Source organism: Ursus arctos, unplaced genomic scaffold (assembly GCF_023065955.2).
Source record: "Ursus arctos isolate Adak ecotype North America unplaced genomic scaffold, UrsArc2.0 scaffold_25, whole genome shotgun sequence".
In the NCBI taxonomy this organism is placed as follows: Eukaryota; Metazoa; Chordata; class Mammalia; order Carnivora; family Ursidae; genus Ursus; species Ursus arctos.
This window is the reverse complement of record NW_026622930.1, coordinates 25,659,303-25,684,827: the sequence shown is the minus strand read 5'-3', so window position 1 is coordinate 25,684,827 and position 25,525 is coordinate 25,659,303. Positions and strand designations below refer to the sequence as shown.

The 25,525-nt window shown below is 52.8% G+C and overlaps 1 protein-coding gene across 2 annotated transcripts in view; it reads left to right on the top strand.

Annotated features, from left to right (window-relative positions):
* JDP2 (Jun dimerization protein 2) overlaps nt 1–17,956 on the top strand; it is a 41,406-nt gene extending 23,450 nt beyond the window's left edge. For both annotated transcript variants that reach the window (XM_026519476.4, XM_026519477.4), the window contains exons 3-4: nt 6,303–6,407; nt 13,414–17,956. In XM_026519476.4, the coding sequence (XP_026375261.1) occupies nt 6,303–6,407; nt 13,414–13,599 (291 nt within the window). In that variant the 3' untranslated portion in view covers nt 13,600–17,956. The remainder of the gene's footprint in view (nt 1–6,302; nt 6,408–13,413) is intronic.
* Nucleotides 17,957–25,525: the final 7,569 nt, after the last annotated feature.

The following is a 25,525-nucleotide window of genomic DNA, read 5'->3' as shown; positions in this document are numbered from 1 at the left end:
GAGAGATGAATTGATTGGCCCACGGTCACGGAGTAGGACTTCTCAGTGACTAGAACCAGATGTCTTATGGCCAACCCCGCTGGGGTCTGTCACCTGTTGGGGGTCCTAAATCAGCGGCCCATAGATGTTCATCCCACAAAGCGTTCTTTTCAAGATGGAATTTGTTGCCAACATTGGAAAGTGGAAGATTTTACTTAAAAACTCGTATTTTCAGCAAGTCTTGAAAACTTGGAAGATCTGTCAATGCCGAGCCCATGCCCCCTCAGTGGGGCCAGTTGGGGTGTCCTGTCTGCAGACCACAGCCCCATCCAGCCCTCCTCCCTCACTAATGGTTACTTGCTTGGCCCCTGGAGGTGGCTTGAGTTTGCAGCCCGAGCCTTAGACTGACCATTTGGGTTGAATTTTCTCTTACAGCCCTGCCCACTGTTTGCTGAAAGTGCCCGGTATTTCACAGCTGACGTCCAGACCGTGGCTGTTGAGAGAGGGGGAGGCTTGCTGGAGAAGACAGGAGAGGAGGGCAGAAGGTTTCCAGCGGCTCGGCCCCCAGGGAGATGCTGACGGGGAGGGCCTGGCCCCTGCGGTGTCTGGGGTGGGGGTGGGTCACAGCCAGGGTGTTGGACGGAGGCCTCCCGGGCTTTCCTCATTCCTCCCCGTGGGGGGTTGTGGGCCTAGCCCTGCCGGCTTGCAGAGGTCTTGCCCCTGAACTGCCGTACTTTCTGTGTGGATGCGTGGCTGGACAGGGGAGTGGCGAGGAACCGCAGCCCCTGGCTCAGGGCAGCCGTGTTTATGTGGGGGAATGTCTGGTATCTTTGGTATTTGGGTGTTTACTTCCCAGGGTGCTCATGGGTCCCTGGTGTTGAAATGTGGCTCCTCCATGCCGTGTGGCTCCTGGGGGGGACCCCAGTGGGCCCAGCCAGGGCTAGATGTAGAGGCTGCAGGGCTGTTACTCCGGGGCTGCTTGTGGACAGCTTGTGTGCCTTGAAGCACAGCCCCCACCCTGCCCCCACAGACTCCTGTGCGTGGGAGGTTGGGTGTGGCCCAGGCTGTACTAGCCGGGCCTTCCTACCTCACCTGGGGAGGCAGGCCCCACGCCTGGCACTTAGTGAACGCTTCCTGCGTCCCAGGCCCTGGATTGGAACTCAGGCCTTATTACAAGCTCGTGCAGCAGTGCTCAGTGCTTTCCTTGTACTGGTGAGATACAGAGGCTCAGAGAGGCCAAGTGACTTGCCCAGGAGCACACAGGCCTCGTAGACCCTAAAGCCCAGCTGACAGCCCTGATGCCATCTGCGTCCGCTAAGCTTGGTTCTCTCCACCACGCTCCAGTTCTTAGCGCACGATAAGGCCTTTCAGACCTTTGCCACTCTGGTCAGTGCTGGGGGCTTGTTCTGGGTGTTTCCCCGCTCTGTTCCTGCTGGTTGCCGGCTTGGCTGCTCTTGCCTTTGTTGCTTTGTCCGTGTGAGAGCGGCCACGTGTTCAGGGCCTCGGGTTACAAAGCGTCATCGCTCTTTCTCATCCTGTCTCTTTGTGGGCCCTGCCAGATATATTTTTGGAAATGCTTATGAAATATCAGAATTCAAAATCCAGTCTGGGCGAAGGTTGCCACCACGTGAAAGCCACATGGCCTGCAAGAGAGGAGTGGAGGGGGCCCCTCCTGAAAACCAGTCAGCTTGAACGTGACACATCCAGTGTCCCTTGTGCAATAAATTGTTTTTACTTTAAAAGACCCAAATAGGAGAAAGAACAACAGAGTCACTGCCCTTGGAGTCAGAAGCTTCTGCGGCTGCTTTGCCATCCCAGCAGGACGGAGCCGAAAGGACGGGGCCATGACATAGACCGCCAGCCCTTCAAGGAGCTGGAGGTGCTTGGGCCCTGGGGCCAAAAGGCCTGGATTTGAAGCTGTCCCTGAACCTCCAGGCAGCCTTGATAGCATTCGTTTTCTGATCTGTAAAAGAGGCGAGGGTAATAGGTCTGTCCTAGATGGTTTACTGAGACGATTTAGCCTGCTGGGACTTCTAGACCCCAGGTTTTGATGCCTCCTGAAGTGACCCACCTCTGTTTACTCAAACCCTTCTGCATCCAGGCTCTGCCATTTTCCCAGCTGTCCTAGAAGCATGGCTCCTGGGTAGCAGTGATTCTCTGCTCCCCCCCACCCCAAATCCCTGGGGACCACCTTCTACTCCTCCATTATCCCCTGGCATCATCTGACTTCACAAGGATGGGACCCTGGTATCCCAGAGGCAGAAACCTTCTCAAACTCCCTTGAGGCCAAAGGAGGACTTTTTCAGGATAGTTTCAGGTGGACCCAAGGGGCAGGAAACACAGGCCCCTTCAGGGGTGGAATCTGGAGGATTCTCCATGCGTGCTTTCTGTCTGTCCTCTTGACCTGTATGAGCCACTGACCTCTGTTCATTCCTCTGTGTTTCTCCTTCTAATGGCTCTGCCTCTCTGTCTCTCTGTGTCTCTCTTTCCTCTCCACCTCTGTCTTCACCTTCTCTGGAGCTCCAGAGTGAGGCAAACAGGATGCTCTGCCCTTGCATGAGCTCGAGACCGGGTGCCTCCTTCACCGTGGGGCCTGGGCACCTCGCTGGCCGCACCCTGGCGCAGGCCCTGCTTTCCTCTCTGTTACCCGCTCCCTCTTGTCTCTCCGATGCCGCTCTATGGTGGAGTGTTTGTTTCTCTCCCGACACATGGTGTTTGGTTTCTGCTTCTCTGGGCACAGGGCTGAAGCTGGCTGCCCCTTGGTCCAGCAGTCGGATTTCAGATTTCCGGGAGGTGAATACAGCCCAGCTTGGTCAGCCGTTCCCACCTCGTCCAGTCAGCTGTGATCAGGGGCTCAGGTCCCCCAGCCCACCAGCAGCCCAGCAGAGCCCTGAGAACAGGCTGTCCGAGGAGGGACTGCTCAACGTGAGGACCCACCCGAGCCGTGGGTCCCCTAGCCTGTCCCTCCAACACGAAGTGTGGCGCAGGGGTACCCCTTGCTTCTCACCCCAGAACACAGACAACTTTGCCCCGGGGCTTCCTGGGAATTTGGGAAAAACAGAGCCAGAGGTCAGTTTGAGAACAGGCCTCCATCTCGTGGGTCTTTAAATGTATTGAGTGTCAAACTGCCTCCCTCTTAAATATTCTCGTCCTTCCATCTGTAGCTGCAGAAAAAAATGGTCATGCCCCATTTTGGGGTTCCAGTTTTGGATGGCTGAACTGTGTGTGGCAAAAATGCTCTCTGCTGTCTCACCCCCTCTGGGGAACCCCAGGGAGCAGGGGCAGCAGCCTGGATGCGTGGTGAGGGAAGGCCGGGAGGGGGGCAGCGGTGATGGTGCGGGGCGGAGGTCTCCAGTCTGGCCCAGGCAGGGGACAGAGTGCCCATGGGGCCCATGAGCCACAGTCAGCCCGGGGGGATGAGAAGGCTGAGGGCACCGCCCAGCTCCCCTCTTATTTCTGGCAGGACTTCAGCTGCTGTTTTCCAAATTTCCTCAGTGGCTCTTACAGCAGCAGGAGGATTTGGGGAAGATGCGGCGTAGTGTCGATGGGGAAGGTGTGGTAATGGGGCTTTGGGGCCATTTCTTGCCTTATTGGGAGGTGTCAGCCGAGGTGCAGCATGGGTGCAGGAGAGGCCGGGGGGTGGGCGTGGAGGCTACCGGGGGGCCGTGGGACTTTAGCAGGGGTTAGGCTTCAGTGCCCAGCCCAGATTGTGTCCGGGCCTACTCAGGATTTGTGCAGACCTGCCGTAGCCGTCAGGCCCCCCCCCCCCCCGGATCAAGGCTCCGTCTTTGCTCAGTGTGCTTCTGGGGAAGACAGGACCGAACCCCCAGGCTTTGCTGGCCTCCTGCGGACAGACAGAAGAGGCCAACCATGGTGGAAATGGCTCCTTACTAGTGCCGGGGAAAAGCTTATGCAGAGGCAAACATAGGCAATAAATTGCTTTTATAATTATAGAATCCAAGCCTGTGCCATCTTTCGCTGGAATCTTTTCATTCATTCGACTAACATTTGCTGAGTCCGTATGAAGTGCCATGTTCTAGCCAGGCGGTGGGGATGGTCAGGTCCCCCATCCTTCAGCCTAGCAGGGAAGACAGATACCTACATAAACAGAGAACTGTGGTAGGATGTGAGAGAGACTCTTACAGTGGGGTACTCGGTGCTGTGGCAGCAAAAGCAGTTAATTCTATCTGGGGAGTTAAAAGAGCCTTCCTGGAAGAGGTGGCATTTGCTCTTGAAGGTTGAGTAAGAGTTTACCAAGGGGGAAAGGAAGGTCTTCTCAGGAGGGCCCCCCTGGCTTGGAGAAGGGGAAGACATTTAGAGAGAGGGTGGTGGCTTGAGGGGGTGGGTGAGGCTGGACAGGGCGGCTGGAGCAGCCCCCGATGTGGGCATCAGCCTGGCCCAGGTGAGCCCTTAAACGCCCAGCACTGAGCCTCTTCGAATCTGTGGCTGGAGCAGCTTCCGTTTGCCCCTGGCTTTGTGCAGGGCTGGGGTGGGGAGCGGGGTCTTGGAGGACAGAGGTTGTGTCCCCCAGGAAGCAGCTGCTGTGCCAGAAGCCGGGCTCGCTCCGTCCCCGTGAGCCCCGCACTGCCCGGGTTGCACACATCACCTCGGCAGTTTGTGGGCAAACCCTCTTGGCCGAGGGGAGATTGCACTGCCAGCCACTTCCTCCAGTTCCTTCCCTCTGCCTGTCGTCACGGTTACCTCGTCGTGTTGGGGGTGAGGTTGAGGTTGGGTGGCATCAGTTTTGTCCAGGTTTCTATTTTCCCAGATGCAGGTCAGCCAGAGGAGCTGCCACTTCTGGTTCTGTTTCAAGGGAGGCCAAGGGGCTGGGAGGTGCTTGGGTGTGGCGGTGTTGACAAGGTGCCTCTCCAGCCAGCCTCCCAGGAGGGGTGGGAGTGGGTCAGGGAGAAGCTCAGAGGTGGCGGAGGAGGAGAAAGGGCTGCCTCACCAGGGCCTGTGCCGATGGCCGTGGGTGCTGGTCTCCGGCCAGGCTCTCGGTCCTAAGCTCCTAGAGCATGCCGGGAGTGCACGGAGAGAGGCTGTTTATTTTCCCGGCCTGGAGCCCTTTCGGCTGAAACCTTGTTCCAGGCCTCAGGCTGCCAGATTCACCCCCACTGGCTCAAGAAGTGAGAGAGTTGGCAAGCCCAGAGCAATCCAACGACTTCTCTAGTGGCCTCTGACTCAAGGCTGTCCCCAGCGCAGCTGGTCCTGCGTGTCTTCCAGATCCTTCTGGTGGCTAACAGACAGCGAGAGGCCCCGCATCAATGTGATCCTGATGGGTCGGGGCTGTGTGGGCCCGTGGTCAGTCAAGAGCAGGAAGGTTGAAGTCAGAGAAATTCGAGTTGGAATCCTTACTTCGCCATTTCTTGGCCAGATGACCTTGGGCAAATGGAACCCTGTAGCTTCAGTCCCACCAACTGTAAAATGGGACAGTAACAGGGCCTTCCTCAATGATTATGGGATAACATGACCTGTGCGGAGAGCATTTAGCAAATAGGCATCGAAGAGCAGCTCTTGTTGTTATTAAGGAAACAATAGAACCTGGAGCCTTCCCTGAAAATCAGGGCTGGTGGGCAGTTTCTTCCTTCTCATTAATGGGCCCTGTCTTATGCATGGTGAATTTTCTAATGTGTCCTGGGAGAGAAGCAAGCGAAGCTGGAGACTCAGGAAGCCCCTCTGCTTGTGTCCCGGGCAGGCACTCTGGGGAGCCCTGGGATCCTGGGATACAGGTGGGTGTCCTGGGGGAAGAGCGTGCAGAAGCAGGAAAAAGGATCAGAGCCGGATAAGGAGACTGGGAAGACTGTCCAGGAGCACCAGGAGGTGGATCGGAGCCTCTGGAAGGACCAAGAGGGAGGGTACCCCGGGGAGGTGGAAGTGCGTGGGGGCAGAATGTGACATCTGTGTTCATGCCCAAGGCATTTTTAAAGGAAGTGCCTGGGAACCACTGGCCTGGAAAATAGTGCCCAGAAGGCTTGGGCTGGGCAAGAGAACAGACCGTCACCGCCCGCTGGGTGTCACCTCTGTGTGAGTAGACTCGCCAGGCTCGGAGCCTGCTGAACTCTGGCCGAACCCAGGCAGCCCTGCCCTCCCGGGCCACTGGCTCCTCCCAGGTTTGCCCACCTGCTCCAGGAGGATCCGTGGGCCTGCTTGGAGACGTTTCCATCCCACCAGCCGGGAAGCCCGTGGGCTGGCAGGCAGGGCCGGCTCGCTCACTGCCGAGATGTGGGTTAGGAGGGGGATTGTCCATCTGTCTGTCTGTGTCAGGAGGGAAGCTGTCCTCCAGGCGGCCCCCATGTCTGATCGGCAGCTCTGTGCCCTCACAGCTAGATGAAGAAGAGGAGCGAAGGAAAAGGCGCCGGGAGAAGAACAAAGTCGCAGCGGCCCGTTGCCGGAACAAGAAGAAGGAACGGACGGAGTTTCTGCAGCGGGTGAGCAGGGCAGGGGCCGGGGCGGGGCGCCCGGTTCGCTCTTCAGAGCGGGCTCATGCACTTGTGGGCCAGGAGACGTCACCAAAGCCTGCGGAATCGATGTGGACCTGCTGGCGTCTGTCCACGTGGCCGCCACCCCTCTCTTCTTCCCTGCCTCCCATCCAGTGCCCTTTCCCTGACCCGAGACAACCCAGGGCAGCTGGCCTCAGGTCCCGCCCACCCAGATCCCCAGAAAGCCAGAGAAGGTGGGAGCAGCCAAGTCCCCTCTACGAGGTCAGACCCTGGTGCTGATTGATCCACATGGCCTGGGACTGCTACTACTCATTTTGAAGCCCTGGCAGCTGCCGAAGTTGTGTAGGGTGGATGCTAATGGCGTAGGTGGTAACCGCTAAGCTTGTGAGCGGAGGACGCAGCCCCTGGAGAGACAGCATCTCCTCCCTTAGCCTCAAGGGGCTCTTCCAGGCCTGCATCCCATCTGGTTGGCCTCAGCCCCCCTGACGGTGACCCCCAAGCCCCTGCCCCCAGGGACCAGAGGTCAGCTCTGCACGCAAAGGCCAGCGGGGGGTGGGGGGGGTCACCTTCCAGTCCCCCCGCCTCCGCCCCGGAGTCCCATTTCTTAGGCTTTCACTGCGTCTCAGAAGTGATAGATGGCAGTGAAAGCACATGACCAGGAAAGCAAATCAGTCCGGGCTGGTGGTCTCCAGGGTCTCCACTCTGGGTCACTCGTTCATTACGAAGTCATGATAGTAACAGTAATAATCCATGGGTCCGGCTGTGTTCCATAGCGTGCAACAAGTAACAGGGGTTGCTAACGTTGGTACAGTTGGGCAGTGTGCCAAGTACTGTACGTATATTATCTCTCTGTTGGCATAATAACTCCACGGGGTCGGCGCCTTCATTACGGTCTTTCTGCAGACGGGGCAACAGAGGCACGGCAAGGTGAAGTACTGCCCAGGTCCCTCAGCGGCTGGGTGGTAGGACCGAGATTCAGGCCTGAGGCTACTTCAAGGCGTCTGTTCTCGACACTCTGCTATGCTCGCTCTAAGTCATTCGTTCCTTCGTCCAGGTGTTTGTTCATTCTTTCACTCAGTCGTTGATTCGTTGGCGAGTGTTTTTATACACGTGGAAGTGTGGCAGGTGCGCTGGGGGACACACAGGAGGAAGCAGACGTAGTCTCTCCCGTGGGAGCTGGAGACACAAGGCTCGGTTTGATTCTGGGGAATATATGGGTCTCTTCTCATGCTCACAACAAGCAGAGAGAAAATCTGAGATCCCAGGTGTAGACAGCACGGGGCCATGTGAACACCAGTAGGCTCTGAGTACCCGGGGTAGGTGAATGGCCATTACAGGTGGGAGTTAGACTCTGAGAACTGGGAGCCTCTTGAGAAGAGAGGGGGACCAACTCTGGGCTGGAAGTTTTCAAGAAGTTCTTAAGACACAGGTGGCACACGGGCCTTGATGGATGGATGGAGGGTCCCACACCTCGCTTCCAGCACTGAGCGCCTGCACAGCTGGTGGCACGGCGGGGAGCAGAGAAGTCTCACACCAGATCCCTGCCTTCCAGGGCTCGTCAGCCAGTTAGCGGGCGACATAGGCCAAGCGAGCACACACAGGAGCAGTGAGTGGTGCCACACGAATGGTGCTAGCTGCTCTTCACACTCCAGGAACGCTCGCTGAGCACCTACTCTATGCATACATTTCACGTGCTCATTTAATCTTATAATATGCCAATGAGATAAACATTGCTTATCCCCATTGTAGAGATTGACCTGTAGCTCAGTAGAGGTCAGATCATTTGCTGAAAGTCACACTGCTAGCAAGTGTTAGAGCTGGGGTTCATTTACCGCTTGCTTAACCATCCATCCATCCATCAGTCCGTGTGCAGTGAGTACCGCTACAGCGCAGACAGCACCTCGGACGGCAGGTGGAAGTGGGGAATGGTACTGTGTGCTGTGCCTTGTGTTGGGCAAGCCCGCGGGCTGTGAGAACACACCGTGAGGCCCCCTCCTAGCCTAGGCTGGGGAAAGACTGCTTATTGAGACATAGAAGAGGCGTGGGAGCTAACAAGAGCTAGCGAGGTGAAGGACAGGGAGGGAGGGGCTTAGCAGGGACAGTGCAAGCAAAGGCCAGAGGCAAGAGGTGTTTAAAGATGTGATTAAGGAATTGAAAAGAATGTCAGTGTGGTTGGAATTTAGACTACAAGGGGGAGAATGGAGGGGCAGGCAGCCCCCTGTCCTTGCTATATAGGGCGATCCTCTGTGCTGCGCTGTCTGGGGCAATCCCCCTTTATGCCTCTGGTCCTAGCCTATTTATTAATAGCACCTGCTTTTACTCTCCCAAGTGTCCCCATTATGATGATGGATTATGCAGTCATGGAGAGCGATGGAAGGTTTCAGTTGGGAGAGACACACCTTGGAAAGATCCCTCTGGCTGCAGTGTGGGGCAAGAATTAGGGCAGTGGGAAGACCAGTTATGTAGCTGTTGTGGTGACCCTGGTGGCCTCGGGGTCTAGGAGGGAGGTTTGGGCAGGCCTGTCTGGGCCCATCCCGGTCCCCCTCTCCTCCCATGCTCCTCTCTTCCCCTCTGGCCTTAGAAACAGAGTTGGGTGTGAGGTTTAGGACATGGATGCAGATGGCTGTGCTGATAGCCTGAGGAATTCTCTTGTAATTTATTTATTTATTTTTTAAAGATTTATTTGTTATTGGAGTGCCTGGGTGGCTCAGTCGGTTAAGCGTTTGCCTTTGGCTCAGGTCATGATCTCAGGGTCCTAGGATCAAGCCCCACATCGGGTTCCCTGTTCCATGGGGAGTCTGCTTCTCCCTTTCCCTCTGCCTGCCGCTCCCCTTGCTCGTGCGTCCTCTCTCTCTGTCAAATAAATAAATCTTTAAAAATCTTTAAAAAAAGATTTATTTATTATTTGAGAGAGAGAGAGGGAGCAAAGGGAGAGAATCCCGGGCAGACTCCCCACTGAGTGCGGAGCCCGATGTGGGGCTCGATCTCACAACCCTGAGATGATAACCTGCACCAAAATCAAGAGTCGGATGCTTAACTGACTGAGCCACCCAGGTACCCCTTGTAATCTATTTTTTAACAGGTAAAATATTTATAAGGCTCAGAGGTACAAATGGAGATGTGTGTGTGTGTAACATACACACACATACACACACACATGTATGTATAATGTAAAAAGCCGCCCTCCCATCCTTGACCCCTAGACACCTAGATCTACCCTGGGAGATTCTTAGAGCCTCTCAGAGTTCATCTGCCTGGAGCAGCCGAGTTCCTGAGGCAGCCAGGGGACCGAGTTCCTCCTCCGTCTGCAGTCACGAGCAGCAGCCTGCGTAACGCTGGCCTGATGCAGGTCCCTTCCCTGGGCTCTGGTAACAGTAACCCCCTCACGCTCCCGTGGCGCTCTGCGCCCTTCATGGCCATTCTCTCCTTGATGGTCACAAGAAGACAGTGAGTCTGGGAGGAGGCAAGGCAGCCCCCACTGCCCTGATGAGGTTTCTGAGACTCAGAGGGATGGAAGTTTGCTCAAGGCCCCATAGCACCGGAGGCGGGACTAGAACCCAGGGCTTCCTCTACTGCCCGGCAGGCTGTTCGGGTTGCCCGGGCTCAGGGAAATTGCGATCTGGTTCACAGTGACATAGCTGAAGTGACAGAGTCGGGATTTGAATTCGGACAGGCCTTTGGTCTCAGAAGGGGCCACACCAGCCTTTTTCCCAATACTTACCGAAAAAAGCTGGGAAGTAGAACTCTATTTTAAGTGCATTAGAGTAACTTTTTTTTAAAAAGATATAATCAGAGAATCTTAATGCTTAAAGTCTCCTTGGCCAATCATTATATTTTCTGGGAGGAGATGGATGCCGCAAGAAGAACTTGACTTGGCCAAGTTCCCACAGCCAGGATGAAAAGCCAGAACACCCAGCCCCTTACCTGTATTTTTTCTCCTATCTTTGCTGAGCACAGTGAAAGAGACGGAGTGTTCATTCACTTGCGCTAATCCTATTCTAAACAAATGGTTTCATTTTCTCGAGGGCAATAAATATCTACCAGAAGGCAAAACGATAAACAAAAATGCAAGCAGAGTTATTGGCTTTGTAATTCACATGTGAAGATCCTAGCCCATATTTCTTAGGGAAACAGATCAAGTAATTGCTGTTATAAAACCACAGACAACTTCTACAATCATGGTTAAAAAAAAGATTCTTCTGACCTCAACTTCTACTTGTACAAAAAGAAAGATGGAGCACCACCCAATAAAACAGAAGGCAATAATGCTACAAAGCAGTTGCATTCTGACAGCCGGCCGGCCAGGGTTTAGGATGTGCCCCGATATACGCTAACATTTTAAAACCAACAGAACGTGGGGCCGTTCCAATGATGAATGTATGTGTGAAGGCACATGCCTGCTTGGGTTTTTGTGTGACACAGATGTTCGCCCGTGAAGTGGGTTCGACATGCAGTCATTTCAGGGAGGCAGGTCGGCGTGGTACTGAATGCCACCTGTCTGACGCTGGCCCTGGCACGTCCGCTTTCAACGTCCACTCGCGTGCAACCCAGCTGCTTCCTGGCCACCCCCAAACAGCAGCCCCCTCCCCCACCGCAGTCCTTGGACCCCTCCCCCAGGCCCACAGGCGGCCTCTGTCATTCTCCAGATCCAGCCAGTCACCAGCACCTGCCGGGCTTCTTTGAACACTCCTCGTCTGCTTCTTCTCTTTCTCTTTCTTCATAGGCCCTTGCTCAATGCTCAAAGTAAAAATTCCTTAAGCCTCCCTAACCTTTCAGTTGACAAGATGCTTTTCCTGTGTGGGTTCATTTAATCCCCACGAGCACCATCTTTTTATATTTAAGATAAATGAGATTCAGGGTAGTTAGGAAACTTGCTCTAGACTCTGATTCCAAACCCTTAAGCTTTGCCTGATGTGGCTCTAGATCCACCTTCTAGAAGGTTCTCTACCCTTCTGTCCTAAAGTGACCTATGGTCACAATGGAGGATTTTGTCTCCCAAACACATCTTAAGCTTATTTCCCGTGTCTCTGTCCGTGTTCGCTCAGGGCCCCCTGATGTCCCACCTCCTCCACCACCAATGGACCTTCTAAGCCCAGCCATTTTTGAAACCCGAGTCCAGACCGAGCCATTTAGCACTGTTAGAAGGTCTTCTAACCCCTGCACTGCTGATGGGCACATAGTAAGCTCTTCCCCGCTGTATGGATCCTGGTTCCCCCAGACATTCATTGTACCTGCAAGTCCTCAGACAATGTGGGTGGGTGGATTGAACAGAGGCTCCTAGAGACAGAGGCTCAGAGGATTCGAACTTGGAGCTAAAACCTTGCCTCAGGGGAACCAGATGGTCAGAGGGTTTGTAAGAAGTCCCAAGGTCACGAGCTCATCAGACCCAGGGAGCAGGCAGCTAAGATTAGCACCTAACTGCCCCCAGCTAATGGGTCATGGACTCATGGTTTCACGTGGGGTCTCTCTCCTGGCTCCCGGAGATGACTTCTCTTGGAATTCTGAGAACAGGGGACAGGGCCAGCCTCCCCATCGTGCTTGATGCTGTTGAACCAAAAACCGCCATAGCTGGTTTTTAATATTTTCCCCCTGAGCCTTTCTTTCCTTTTTTGAGGATGTTCTCCCTCAGTGTCTGGTCACGAGGCCCACACGTCTCAGCAGTCTGAGCTGCCCGGGCTCTCATGCTGTGACCTCAGAGACCAGCACAAGGACAGTTCAGGCAGGCCAGTGGGTGGGAGACGGACAGCAGCCCTGGGATGTGGGTGGGGCCCACCGAGGGCCCTGAAGACCGCCGAAGGGGGCTGCTCAGCCTGACCGCGCCGGGTGGAGGGACCGGCCCCTAGACCTCAGCTGGCGTCACCCAGCTCTGTTGTCGCACGCGCGATCGCAACCACATCTTGTTCTTTGCCTGATACGGTTGCTCAACCTTAGCTGTTGACATTTTGTCTAGATAGTTCTTACGGGGCCTTCCTGTGTAGGATGGTTTAGGGGCATCCCCAGCCTCTACCCACTCAACGCCAGCAGCAGCCCCCTCCCAAGCTGTGACAACCCAGAACGTCTCCGGGCATCGTCAGATGTCTCCTGCTAGGCAGAACCCCTCCTAGTTGAGAACCACTGGGCTGAAACTTTGCTGGCCCTTGAGTAAATTCCAGTGGTCAAACTGGTTGCCCGTTTTCAGACACAGTCCAGTACACATCATTCAGGAGTTTTGCTGTCTTAACTGTTTTGACGCCCAAGCCTTGAACTGGTATGCTTATCACCTATCCACACTCTGAACATGTGAAGTCTCCCCAAAATCCAATGGCCAGCGTTGCTTCTTTTCCTTGGAGTCTCTCCAGCTGAGCTGGAGGTTCACTGGGAATCTCACTGGAGATGGGAAACTTTATTTTAGATCCAGAAGGATGACAGTTGATTGCCTCCTAATGGGCAAAGTTTCTAGAGAACAGGGAATAAAGAAGAGGCTGTTTAAATAATTTGGGGCTAATAACCAGGAAGCGCATGTTTTAGGAAGAATGACATGACCACACTGGGCGCGGGGATCCCACAGGCCAAAATATCCCCAACGTGCATTTACACATCACACATCTGGCCCCCTCTGGACCCTTCATGCACCTGCTTTAGTGCCCCCAGGCGGCTCTTCCTCTCCCACCCTTTGTTTCTGGGGCAAGGGCCAGGAGGCAGGAGAGTGTTGGCATATTTGAGCGATTACAAGTAAGTCACTGTGGCTGGAGTGGATTCAGTGAGGGGAGGGAGGGGGGACCTCAGAATACAGCCTGGGCTCATCCCACTTTGACACCGGCCAGTGTCCCTGGTGTGACAGGCACTGCTGCAGGAAGTCACTTACCCCAGGAGCTTAATAGCAGGTGCTTCCTCCAGTGGGAACCTGGCAGGCAGAGAACAGGCAAAGGCCACCTGGGGATGCCTTGTGCCTCCCCAGAGGCAGAGCTGGTCCCCAGCGAAAGCTTACAGCCCCGTCTCTGTTTCTGTGCTCCAGGAATCTGAGCGGCTAGAACTCATGAACGCGGAGCTGAAAACCCAGATCGAGGAGCTGAAGCAGGAGCGCCAGCAGCTCATTCTGATGCTGAACCGGCATCGCCCCACGTGCATTGTCCGGACAGACAGTGTCAAGACCCCCGAGTCAGAAGGCAACCCGCTGTTGGAGCAGCTAGAGAAGAAGTGACCATGGGCTGGGAGAAGGAGGAGGAGGAAGAGGAGGACGAGGAGGAGGATTTGGGAAGAGGGGAGAGAACGAGGGCTCCCAGAGGGCCCTTCCTTGCTGCATGACAAACTTTCCAACGAGGCTCAGCCCAGCCAGCGCTGGCCGGGCTGTTCTGTGAAACTCCGATCAGCCACACAAAGGGAAGAACAGGCTGACGAAACCACAAGGACCAAGCGCTGAGACCAAAGTAGACCCTCGGGTGGGGCTGCCCTGCCTGGGGCCAAGCTGGAAGGAGGCAGGACAGAGACCCCTGGCCAGAGAGACACCCCACTGAACGGCCTCGGGCACCGCTCCGGCCTCTCCACCAGGGCACCCGCGGAGGGACCTCAGAGCAGCCGGGAAAAGCCATGAGTTGCAAACGAAATGCGCTGGGGATGGAACTCAGAGTCAAACTGCAACCTGCCGGCCCCCAGCCCTGCCTCCTGACCCCAATGCCAGGCTGGAGGGGGCGCCATGCGGGGCCCTGCCGTCCCCGCCCCACCTGGGTCCAGCGCGGGCCCTGCCGGGAGCGGCCGCCGGGGTGCACCCTCGCCGGCCCTGCTGGAGTTTGCTGCGGGCACGAGGCGCGGGCGCCCTTCCAAAGCACATACTCACCGAATGTTTACAGACTGGCTGTCCTGGCAGGGCTTTCAACTGCACATGTTTTTTATACTTTCTTTTTTTTTTTTTAATATTTTTTACAAAAAAAACAAAAAGATTTTATACAAGCAATATATATATGGATTTCTATAATCACTCGATGTGATATAGTATAAATATGCTATAGTTTGTTTGTTACGAACAGCTATCCAGCAGTTATGGCCATTGTGTGTAACTCCTAAGTACTGTAGTAGTCTCTGGGTGTTGGGGGTGGCCGGGGCGGGCATGGGGTGCATTTCCATCCTGGTAAACCCTTCATAGTATTCAGTCCTGTATCGCTCAGTAAACGTTACTCTTACTTACTCGGCTGCCTCTTGTGGTGTCTGCCTAGGGAATGGGGTGCAAGGCACGCGCGGGGGGCCTCCCGGTGTGCGGTGTCAAAGGATGTTTGGAGTGTCTGCTGTAGGCCCTTGGTTTTCAGAACAGCCCTCCCAGGTAAGTGTTTATGTGCCCGTTTTACAGATGAGGAAGTCAAGGCTCGGAGAAGTTCAAGAAATCTGCAGTACTTCTTTTGTCTCTTCCCCCCACGCGTGTACCGAGTGCCCGCCCTGTGTGTGCCAGGCAATCTACAAGGGGCCGAGTAGTCACCATAAAATGATAATTATCTTGTTCTCTGACAGTGTGGATAGTTGTTGCTATTTACCACATAGCGCGAACGATTTAATATCTTCTATTCTCTAAAGGTGGCTGCAGAGTTTGTGTTCTGGCCATGTCTCCAGTTCCTCTAATGACAAGTGCTGGGCTCCAAGATTCCTAGGTTCATGTGCTCCTGCAGGGCCATAGTCATCTGCATGGGGCTCATCATCCCCTCCCTGGGCGTCCCTATGCCTTCCTGCCAGGTGGTCATAAATAAGGCCTGTGCCTAGAGTTGCGATGAGAACCGTGCCACCTATAAGAAGAACAAGACCCATGAGCGATCAGATGGGCAGAAACCAGTATGTGTTGGTCAGGATATGCATGAAAGGGAACTTACATAGGCCACTAGTGGGAAATCGGTGTGACTCCTGTGTAAAGCAGTTTGGCAATAACCAGTGATGCTAAAGCTAAACGCGTCCTCTGACCCAGCAGTTGCCCTCCTAAGTATATACCCTGGAGGGACTCTAGCACAGGGGCCAAGGAAATGGACAAGAATTCCACCGAAGTGCTGTGCGCAATAAGGAGAAACTGGAAACAACCTAAATACCTATGAACGAAAGAACAGATAAACACATTGTATTTTTATAAAATCAAGTATTATTCAGCAGTTAAAAAGACTGCAGCAGAGCTACAGATGCTGGTGTGGTGAACTCTCAGGAGCACAGATGGAGCTGGAGGAGAGGACGGCAAGTCGCAGGATATATGCAGTGTCCCATGTCTGTAGTCTTTCTGAACATATAAACGGATGCTTTACTGTTCACGGGTACACGCTGGACTGGGTGGTAGAGGTGTAAAAGCATGCACAGGACTGCGATCAAAATCAAATATCAGGGCCGCCTGGCTGGCTCAGTCGTTAAGCGTCTGCCTTCGGCTCAGGTCATGATCCCAGGGTCCTGGGATCAAGCCCCGCATCGGGCTCCCTGCTCTGCGGGAAGCCTGCTTCTCCCTCTCCCACTCCCCCTGCTTGTGTTCCCTCTCTCACCGGCTGTCTCTCTCTCCATCAAATAAATAAATAATCTTTTAAAAAAATCAAATATCAAAATCAGTAATGGGGACTGCTCCTGAGAGAGGGGAGAGATGGGGTCAAGGGCAGCATCTGCAAGGCTAAGAAGGACTCTGGGTTTCAACTGTACATGTGATATTTCATTTATTTTAAAAAAATCTGAATCAAATGTAGAATAATGTTAGAATTTGTCAGAGGTGAGTGATACTCTTACAGTCTTCTGTATGCTTGGTGTATTTCCCAATAAAAGAGAACAAGCCACAGCACCAATAGGTTTTGTGTTTCCATTCTTTCCTTAGCAATCTTAGGAAATAAAAACAAAATCTGAAATTACAATGGAGTTCCAGCAGATTCTCTTCGAATTGATGCAAATTTAATTAAATGCCTAGAGGGAGAGAGAGACCATTCAAAGTGTGTGATTTGTTTAGCTGGTGCTTGTAGTCAGTAAGCCCAAGCCCAGGGGTGAGGGTGCCCAGGGGTGAGGCCACCTTGGGGAGTGATGACCTGCTGCTTTCAGTGGGTCCTGGTCCCTGCTCTCCGCAAAATGAGCAATGAAAGGCATACATTTTTCTCCTTAAATGCTGACTTTTCATCCCAACCCCTATGTAAAAGGCAGTCCACTGCACCTTTAAGTTAAGGCTCAAAGCAAAGCAAAGGGGAGGCATTTTAAAGATGTGAATGCAGTTTTCACAGGCATATTCATTTCTTGTTGTTGCCCTAATGAATTACCACAGATTTAATGGCTTAAAGGAACACAGATTTTAATATCTTAACGTTCTGGAGATCAGAAGTCCAAAATGGGTCTCACTGGGTTAAAATCGAGGTGTCAGCTGGCCTGCGTTCCATTTGCAGGCTCTGGTGGGGGAAAATCTGTTTTCTTGCCCTTTCCAGTTTATGGAGGCTGCCCACATTCCTTGGCCCGTGGCCCCTTCCATCTTTAAAGCCAGCAACAGCCTGTTGAGTCTTTCTCGCACCACATCACTCTGAAGCTGACTCTTCTGCCTGCCCTCTTCCGTCTTTTAAGGACCCTTGTGGTTATATTGGGCCCACCTGGATAATAAGGATAATCTTATTTTAAGGTCAACTGATTAGCAACTTTAGTTCTATATGCAACCTTCACCGCCCCCCTTGCCACGTAACGTAACATATTCACAGGTTCCATCCTTGGGGGGCCATTACTTTGCCTCCTGCCATAAGCATTGAAGAGTTCTCTGCACTCCGCACTCCCTGGCAGGTTAGGCTGTTTTCCATGTAAGCGCTGTGAGAATAGAGTCTCTACATGGGGTGTCCCTAGTGCCTGGCACTGTGCTTGGCACAGAGCTGATGGTCAACACACAGAGTCACAGATATACTCACAGATGTGTGTGTGATACAGTATAGACAGACAAATACAGCTATATGCGACACACAGACACACACACTTATTCACATCAGGTGTGACTGAGCATAAAGTAAGGAGATTGATGCCAGTCTCACTCCTTTATATTACATTTCTGTAATTTTGGAATGAACTTCTTCTCCATAATGGCAAATCATCTTTCTTTAGGAAGAGCTAAATTATGGTTAATGGCAACGTTAATTAAGCTGGGCATACTGTTTTGGCTTAAAAACGTAAATATATCAGAAAGCTCTGACTCCGTTGTTTCTGGTTTGGTTTCTATGCTGCTCTGTGGCAATTCCTGAAGAAACAAGTCGAGTCCTAATGCTTCGGACCACCTGCAGTGAAATTAACATTGAAGCACCAGCCTCCACTGCTCTGCGGGACAGTCCTCACCCGGGTGGGTGGTACTGGGCACCTGTTGTGCCCCATTTAAAACCCTCAAACTCCAGTTCTAGCGCATGACCAGGTCTGAGCAAGTGTGGACCTCACACGGGTGCAAGCTGATGGTGCCCTGCCACGCCCCCCCCCAAGCATGCCCTGTACCTCCCACTTCCTGTCCTGAGAGACATCCATGGAGATCCCCTTAGCATTTACACACATGCAACTTGGAAATTTGGGGAAGTTGATGCCTGTAGGGTCTCCATTGGCTAGCTATCCACTGGGAGAGGGAACAATGGATAAATGCTTTTCCCTTTCATCCTCCAGGTGGAGAGTGTCCAGGTGGAGAGTTCTGGGATGTGTTTCCTAAGCTTCCTCAAAAGGTCTTGCAGGATTAAGCAAGACCCGTAGAAGTGACCTGCAGAGTTGGCCCAACTCAATCGTGTGTCTGCTATTGCTTTTCTCTCCTGTCCTGTTTCACTCCTCTGCTCCCTGGGATCACTTCCCAAATAAAGCACCTGAGCACAAGCATGGGTCTCAGGCTCTGCTTTTGGGGGAAGCCAAGTGAAAAGAGTTGGTGTCAGAAGTAGCCCTAGAAATCAGACCCTCAGGATGGGATATGTGGAGGGATTGTCTTGCCAACCAGATGTCAGCAATAGTAAGTGGGATGGAGAGAGTCCCTGACCTACCGAAGTATCCCAGGCACTCGTTTGTGTCCCGTGTGGATTGCGATGTGACACAGGTGGGAAGGAAGTGGTTATCTGTCGCGCCTGTATAGTATGAGGCTAAGGGATAAAGTTGGAGTGGGTTGCCTTTTGTTAATTGTGTTGGAAGTCTTAGGGGAAAAAAATGCAAAACTTAGTTTGGCCAACCATAAACTCAAGACATGCACAAAACCAGAAGACATCTCCGGCAGTACTTAAGGAGATGCTTGGTTCTTCCAGTCCCAGAACACTGTGCTGAGAATCAGGCCCCGAATCTAATTGCAAAGGTGGCAGACTCATTAAAGAGAATGAATGTCTACCCTTAAACATATTTCCATATCGAAAGTCAGTGTGCTAAAGGGAAAAAGGTAGGAACTTGAGACCTGAAATGGGGCCATTTGGGTAAACATGACTCTTGAAACCCTAGAATCCCTTGAACCTTCTGGACTGGCAGAAGCAGCCTCCTGGCCCCTACTAGAGGGAAGCAGCTTCCCTGTGGTCGGAGACCCTACAAAGGTTGTACTCGAAGCAGGTGCCCTGCAGCACGATGTTCATCCTCAAGCTTCACCTCTGCCCCATTCAGGAACTCCAGGCGGACGGACAGGATCACGTGTCAGGACAGTCTGAGCAGGAGAAATACCGTCGCTGCTCCATAAGGAAATCACTAATTTGTCGAAGGATCTGCAGGCCTGGCTGATACGGATTCACAGGCACCAGGGGAGGCATATGGCAATGATTGTGCCTCGAGGGTGTTGGACCAACAGGGTCTGGATATCCGTCTGGGAAGGGGAGCGCTGTGCATGGGAGCACTCAGCTGTGACTCCGGGCTCAAAGCCATGGCGGTGACACCGGGCACGCACCTTACTACATTGCCAGTACTGCTCCTCGAAGCTTACTCATGGCCTGAACCCACAGTATGTGAAGTGGACATACTGAAATGGCCTTGGCAGAGAGTCAAGGGAGGGGTCGGAAGGTCCAAGGAGGAGCCATGTTCACATGGGTTTGTTCTGTGAGACTGGAGGCCCCACCACCTGACTGTGCTCTTCAGGAGGGCCAGGGGAGTGTTCACCAGGGCGGTGATGAGCTACAGGAGAGGGACCGCTAGCACCCTAGAGAAGCTCTGAAAGGGTCGGGGTGGACGGGAGGAGATGGGGCTGGTATCAGTGGGGACTACGGAATTCCAGAATGGTAGAAGCCAGGAGAAGGCAATTTACGACCACTGTGGACAGCAAGGCCCTCATCCACTTTCTAAATCGAAGAGCCAGAACCCACTGACTGCATGGTAGGCTGGGTGCCCTTGAGGAAGACCCTGCATGACCATGACACATACTCAATAGAACATTCAGGAAGCTTCCTAAAGGGTAACCAGACAGTGAGGAAAGTGGAATTCTCACATCTTCTGAGCACCATTGCATCCAACATCCCCATGAAAACTCCGGGTACGAGATGACAGTGATGGCAGCGTATCAAATACAAGATGCTCCTCTGGCTACGGATGGGTTCGGTCAAGCCAGGAGGTCGAGGGTGTTCCGGCCAGTCTGCCTGCCAGTAGGTTCAGGGGGCCCACAGACCCTCCCTGTAGCTCTTTACCCAGAGCCTGACCAAGAAGAGGCTTTTGACAGGAGAACCTGAGCCAAAGTGCTTGAAACTGCCCCCCCCAACCACGTGCGTGAATCCAAAGTGGTGGTTCGTGCTAAAAGCAGCTGCAGAGAACAGTGCCACCATCGAACACCCCGGGATGAAAGGAGATGGGGGCGGGCCCTATCCTACCTGCGGGACTCTCTCATTGGGGGGGTCCCTGTGAAGTCCCGGGGGACTGTGTCAGGCAGTGGCGGGCCACGGCTGCTCCGTGTCACTGCGGCCGTGTGTGATGCTGTGATGCGTTAGCATTGTTACAGCAGGTGGTCCCGCCCCTGGCGTTTGGTAAGCAGCTGGTAATTGGTAGATGCCTTCTTCTTAATTGCCATCACTAAGGAGAATCAAAAACAGCTCACTTTTGCTACAAGGAAGGCAGAAATAGCATTCACTGCCTGGCCGGGGGTCACTATTAACTCTCCAGCGCCCCATCAGAACATGATCTTCCAGAGTTTTGATCTTTCTGGCACTCCGCAGAATCCAGCTGTACGCATTGTACTGCTGGCGTGAGGCTAATAGGACCTGCAGAGCAGGAAGTGGCCGGCGCTCTGAACGCCCTGGTGGGGCGCGTGAGCACCAGTGCGTGGGAAAGGAACCCCACGAGGATTCAGGCACCTGCCACGTGGGTGGAGTTTTTAGTGGTCCTGTGCTCTGGCATTTCAAAGCATCCCCTTCAAGATAAAGGACAGGTAATCGCACCTTGCACTCCACCACTGAGAAAGAGGCTCAGGGCCTAGGGAACCTCTTTGGATTTTGGAGGCAATATATATAGATATACCTCTCTTAGGAATACTGCTCCTGGGACGCCTGGGTGACTCAGTCGGTTAAGCATCTGCCTTTGGCTCAGGTCATGATCCCAGGGTCCTGGCTCTCTGCTCAGTGGGGAGCCTGCCTTTCCCTCTGCCTGCTGCTCGCCCTGCTTGTGCTCTCTCTCTGACATATAAATAAATAAAATCTTAAAAAAAAACACACACAAAAAGGAATACTGCTCCAACCCCTTTCGCAGTGACTTGGAAAGCTGCCAGATTTGAGTGGGGCTCTGTAGCAGCTCCAGGCTGCCGTGCAAAGGCCCCTGCCACCACGGGACATGTTCCCACAGGCTCTGCCACTATCACCAGGCACACCCAGGAGGGCTGGAGGTTTCCATGGTGCATAAGATGCTGGCTGTTTTGAATGCACAACCCATGATAAATTAAACTATGACTTCATGTGTTATCCGCCACGGTCCCTGTGAAACGTATCCAGTGAGGACCACCTTTCCTTGTCTTTCTGAAGGCCTGGAACTTTCGTGCTCCCTGTCGGGTAAGAAATGGCCCGGTGTCCTTCTAAGTCTCCATCTGTTTATCAGAAGGTCCAGTCTAAGAGAAAGCTAAATCCTCAAAGTTTTTCTGTTCAAATCTTCTCCCCTTGCCAGTGCAGGCCGGCTTCAGTCTAGGGAGAACTGGGTGTGTCTTCTCCCTTCCTCCATCCTGAGCTGATGGCCCCCCTTTGGCCCCTCCTAAGGATGGAGCAGGAGGTGGGAGCAGCAGTGAAGGGGTAGGAACAGCCTAAGGACCTTGAACTGTTAGAGCTCTAAGCTGGCTTTGGGCGTGCTAGTCTCAGCAAATGTTTAAAGCTGATTCTTTCCTGAGGTCTTTTCTGGGTCCTTCTGAGGTTACCTCTCCACCTGGGCAGATGTATCTGTAGGAAGTGCTCTCCTCAGGCCCAGGAGACTGTCTCACCTCCAGCTTCTTTCTGGTACATCCCAGCATGTTCTCGATGGCCTTATTGGACAGACCCAGGCCAGCTACACCAGCCCACACTGGCCTCAGGAAGCTCTAGGTCATGCCCTGCCCAGAGACACTCAGGGCATATAGACCTGGCCCAGCACAACTGCTTCTTTAAGGGGTCCCAGGGCAGCTCCCCCTCACTTGGCTCTAGGGAAAGTGGGCACCAGCCCCTTCCTGCCGCCTGGCAGGGAGCAAGGACTCCGCACCACCACACTTCTCTCCAAAGGAATGGTTCTACAAATGTTTCTCATCTCTCTACATCTGGAGCCCCCTTTTTCTTTTTTTAAACATCTTTATTTACTTATTTGAGAGAGAGAGAGCACAAGTGGGGGCGGGGGGGGCAGAGAGAGAGAGAGAGAGAGAGGAGAAGCAGACTCCCTGCTGAGCCAGACCTGCGGCTCCATCCCTGACTGGTGATGAGGAAGCAGGAGGCAAGCTGAGGACAGAGCACAAGCTGACACCCTGCAAACTTCCCCGCCATCCTCCCACCCCCCCACCCCACCCACCTCAGCCCCTGGGGATACGTGTGACATTCCTCCTGGAAGCTGCCAACTATCTTCATGTTAATGCCTTGCTAGGGGGAAAAACAACATTAACTTGACAATGGCAAGACCTACAGTATCCTGTGAGTCCTCTTTAACATACGAAAATCCTTTGAAACCTCCCTTTTCCTTACCTCCCCCAACTCCCAAGTATATAGTCTGTCACCCCTCACAACCCATGGCAGCAGCTCTTTCTGCCCATGGGTCCTCTCCCTGTGCTCTAATAAAACCACCTTTGTGCACCAAAGACGTCTCAAGAATTCTTTCTTGGCGTCCGCTCTGGACCCCACCCCACCCCACCGAACCTCACCTTTATTCCAAAACCACATCACTGGGATCCTGACTGGAGCCGAAGACAGACACTTAACTGACTGAGCCCCCAGGCACCCCTGGAGCCCCTTCCATGCTCTCAAACTGGAGAAGGGTCCAATCATCCTGGAACCCGTGCCTTAACATTTACAAAGCCTGCCATTGCTAATGGGGTTTCACATCTACTGCGCTTTGGTGTGTCAGTCAAAACTTTAATTTTAATATCCTGGGCACATTGTTTCCTGAGTTAAAGGGCAGGTAAGGATTATAAAGTTTCACAGACTCGCGTCAGCTGTAAGAAAGATGGGCCCCCTTGCAGCAGACGCTATGTTTCACCAACGAACTAGAGGACAGATCCGAATTTGTATTGAGTATCTGTCCTGCGCTCTTGTGAGGTGGGTGTTACAGCTTTAAGTCCCATGTTATTGATGAGGAAACTGAGGCAGCACCCCTGGATTCGATCCTGGGTCAGGCTGGAAGACAAATACGGACCTGATACAGAATCCCTGCCTTGAGGAGAGCAGTCCCTTGGGGAGACAGAGCAGCAGGGAGGGAGAATCTACCTCAGGTCAGGCGGCCCTCGAGCTGTGCCCCTTCCTCCTGAGGGGAAAAGAAAACCCCGTTTTGGCTGGGCATACACCACGGTTTGGTGACCATCCTATCATTTTACTCCCCTAGAGTAGCTGTCCTGTCAGTGTTTTCATCTTTGACAGCGGCGGGCCCCTCTTCGGTGGCAAGGGGCTGCCCTGCGGTGGTGGCCTCAGAGAGGCTTCTCTAATTGGTGCCGGTTAGTCACACATCAGCTTCTACTGTCCTCCTGTGAGAAGAAACCGTGACAAACCAGCAGGCCTCACAGCCCATTCGAGCTCCCGGAAGGCCCCAAATCCTTCCCTCCCAGCCCTGTTACTGTGGTATTTATAGCCCAAATGTGAAGGGTATTATTATTCTCCTTCGTCTGCCTTTCTTTGCTTGAAATAAAGACTCGGTCCACTCTTCTATTAAGCCAGATTTGCATAACACCGCCTGGGAAGAAATCTCCTCGGGGCCCAGGGACCAGAGCCTCTGAACTCTGTCTTTATATACAGGGTTTCTGGAAAAGCTCTGTTCCTCTTTGAAGGTACTGGGGAAACCAGGAGAGACTTCCCTCAAATGCATTCCCTTCAAGTAGCTGAACCTTTGCATTTCTAAAGCAGCTTGCAGCCCAGGCTCTAGAGACTTCCCTTCCCTCATTAGGAAAGGGAGGGGGCGTGAGTCCAAGGTCACCTCTTGTGGGTCTCCTGAAATAAGCTCCAGGAAAATGTTCACTTTCTCGGGCACAGAAACGCGGGGCCCCACTCTGCATCAGGAAGGTGGAGGCACAGGGAGCCTCCTGCGGTGGGCCTCCGCCCTGACTAGGCTCCCCACCGAGGAGAGATGACCCACATGGGTTCCCTGGAGTCCACAATTTCTACGCATCCCACATACTGGACTGCTGTTCTTTCATTAGGCCTTGACAAAAAAAGGGGGGGGGTTTCTTTCATCATAAACTATAGATAAACAATTAATGGGATTTACTAAATTCATTACATAAATATAAAAACTGTTTACAAGCATGACACACAGGTGTGGATTTCATTTTGCTGCTAATTCCTCCTCACTAGGAATTAGTACTAGTGGTCCAGCCAGGCAAGGGGGCTAAAGTAAGTCATTTCTTTCTTTCTTTTCTTTTCTTCTTTTTTTTTTAAAGATTTTATTTATTTATTTGACAGAGAGAGAGATAGCCAGCGAGAGAGGGAACACAAGCAGGGGGAGTGGGAGAGGAAGAAGCAGGCTCCCAGCAGAGCAGGGAGCCCGATGCGGGGCTCGATCCCAGGACCCTGAGCTGAAGGCAGATGCTTAACGACTGAGCCACCCAGGCGCCCCTAAAGTAAGTCACTTCTGGTCACCTTCATCTTCTTTACTTGAACACTAACTTGAAAAACACACAAAAAGTGTTTAAATGACCTATAATTAAGAGAATGAAAAGAGAAGCCACAGACTGGGAGAAAATATTTGCAAAACACATGTCTGAAAAAGGACTCACGTCCAAAATATACAAAGAGCTCTCAAAACTCACCCATAAGAAAAAAAAACCTATTAAAAAATGGGCAAAAGATATGAACTGACACCTCATCAAAGAAGATATACAGAGAGCCAACAAACATAGGAAAAGAGGCCAGCGTCATATGTCACTAGGAAATCACAAATTAAAACAGCAAGGAGAAACCGCTACACATCTATTAGAATGGCCGAGATCCAAAACACTGGTCACACCAAATCCTGATGGGGATACAGAGCAACAAGAACTGTTGGTGGCATTCATTGCCGGTGACAAAGTGAACTGGTGAGTCTTTCTGGAAGATAGTTTGGCGGTTTCTTACAAAGCTAGACGTATTATACAACCCAGCAATTGTGCTCCCTAATATTTACCCAAACAAGCTGAAAACTTAGATCCCCCCAAAAGTTTAGAGCAGCTTTATCCACAATTGCCAGAAATTGAAAGCAACCAAGATGTCCTTTAGTGGGTGAATGGGTAAACAAACGGCGGTCCATCCAGAGGATAAGGTATTGTTTCTCAACAAAAAGAGACAAGCTGTCCCTCCATGAAAAGACACGGAGGAAATTTAAATGCATGTTACTAAGTGAAAGAAGCCAGCGGGAAAGGGCTATGTTGTACATTGTTTCAGTTATACGTTGTCTTGGAAAAGGTAAAAGTATAGGAAGAGTAAAAGGTTAGTGGTGGCCAGGGGCTCAGGGGGAAAGGAGAGACAAACAGGTGGCGCACGGGGGATTATTAGGGTGGGGAACTATTCGGCATGACACTGGGATGCGGGACAATGGTGCGTCTATGACATCATACCTTTGTCAAAACC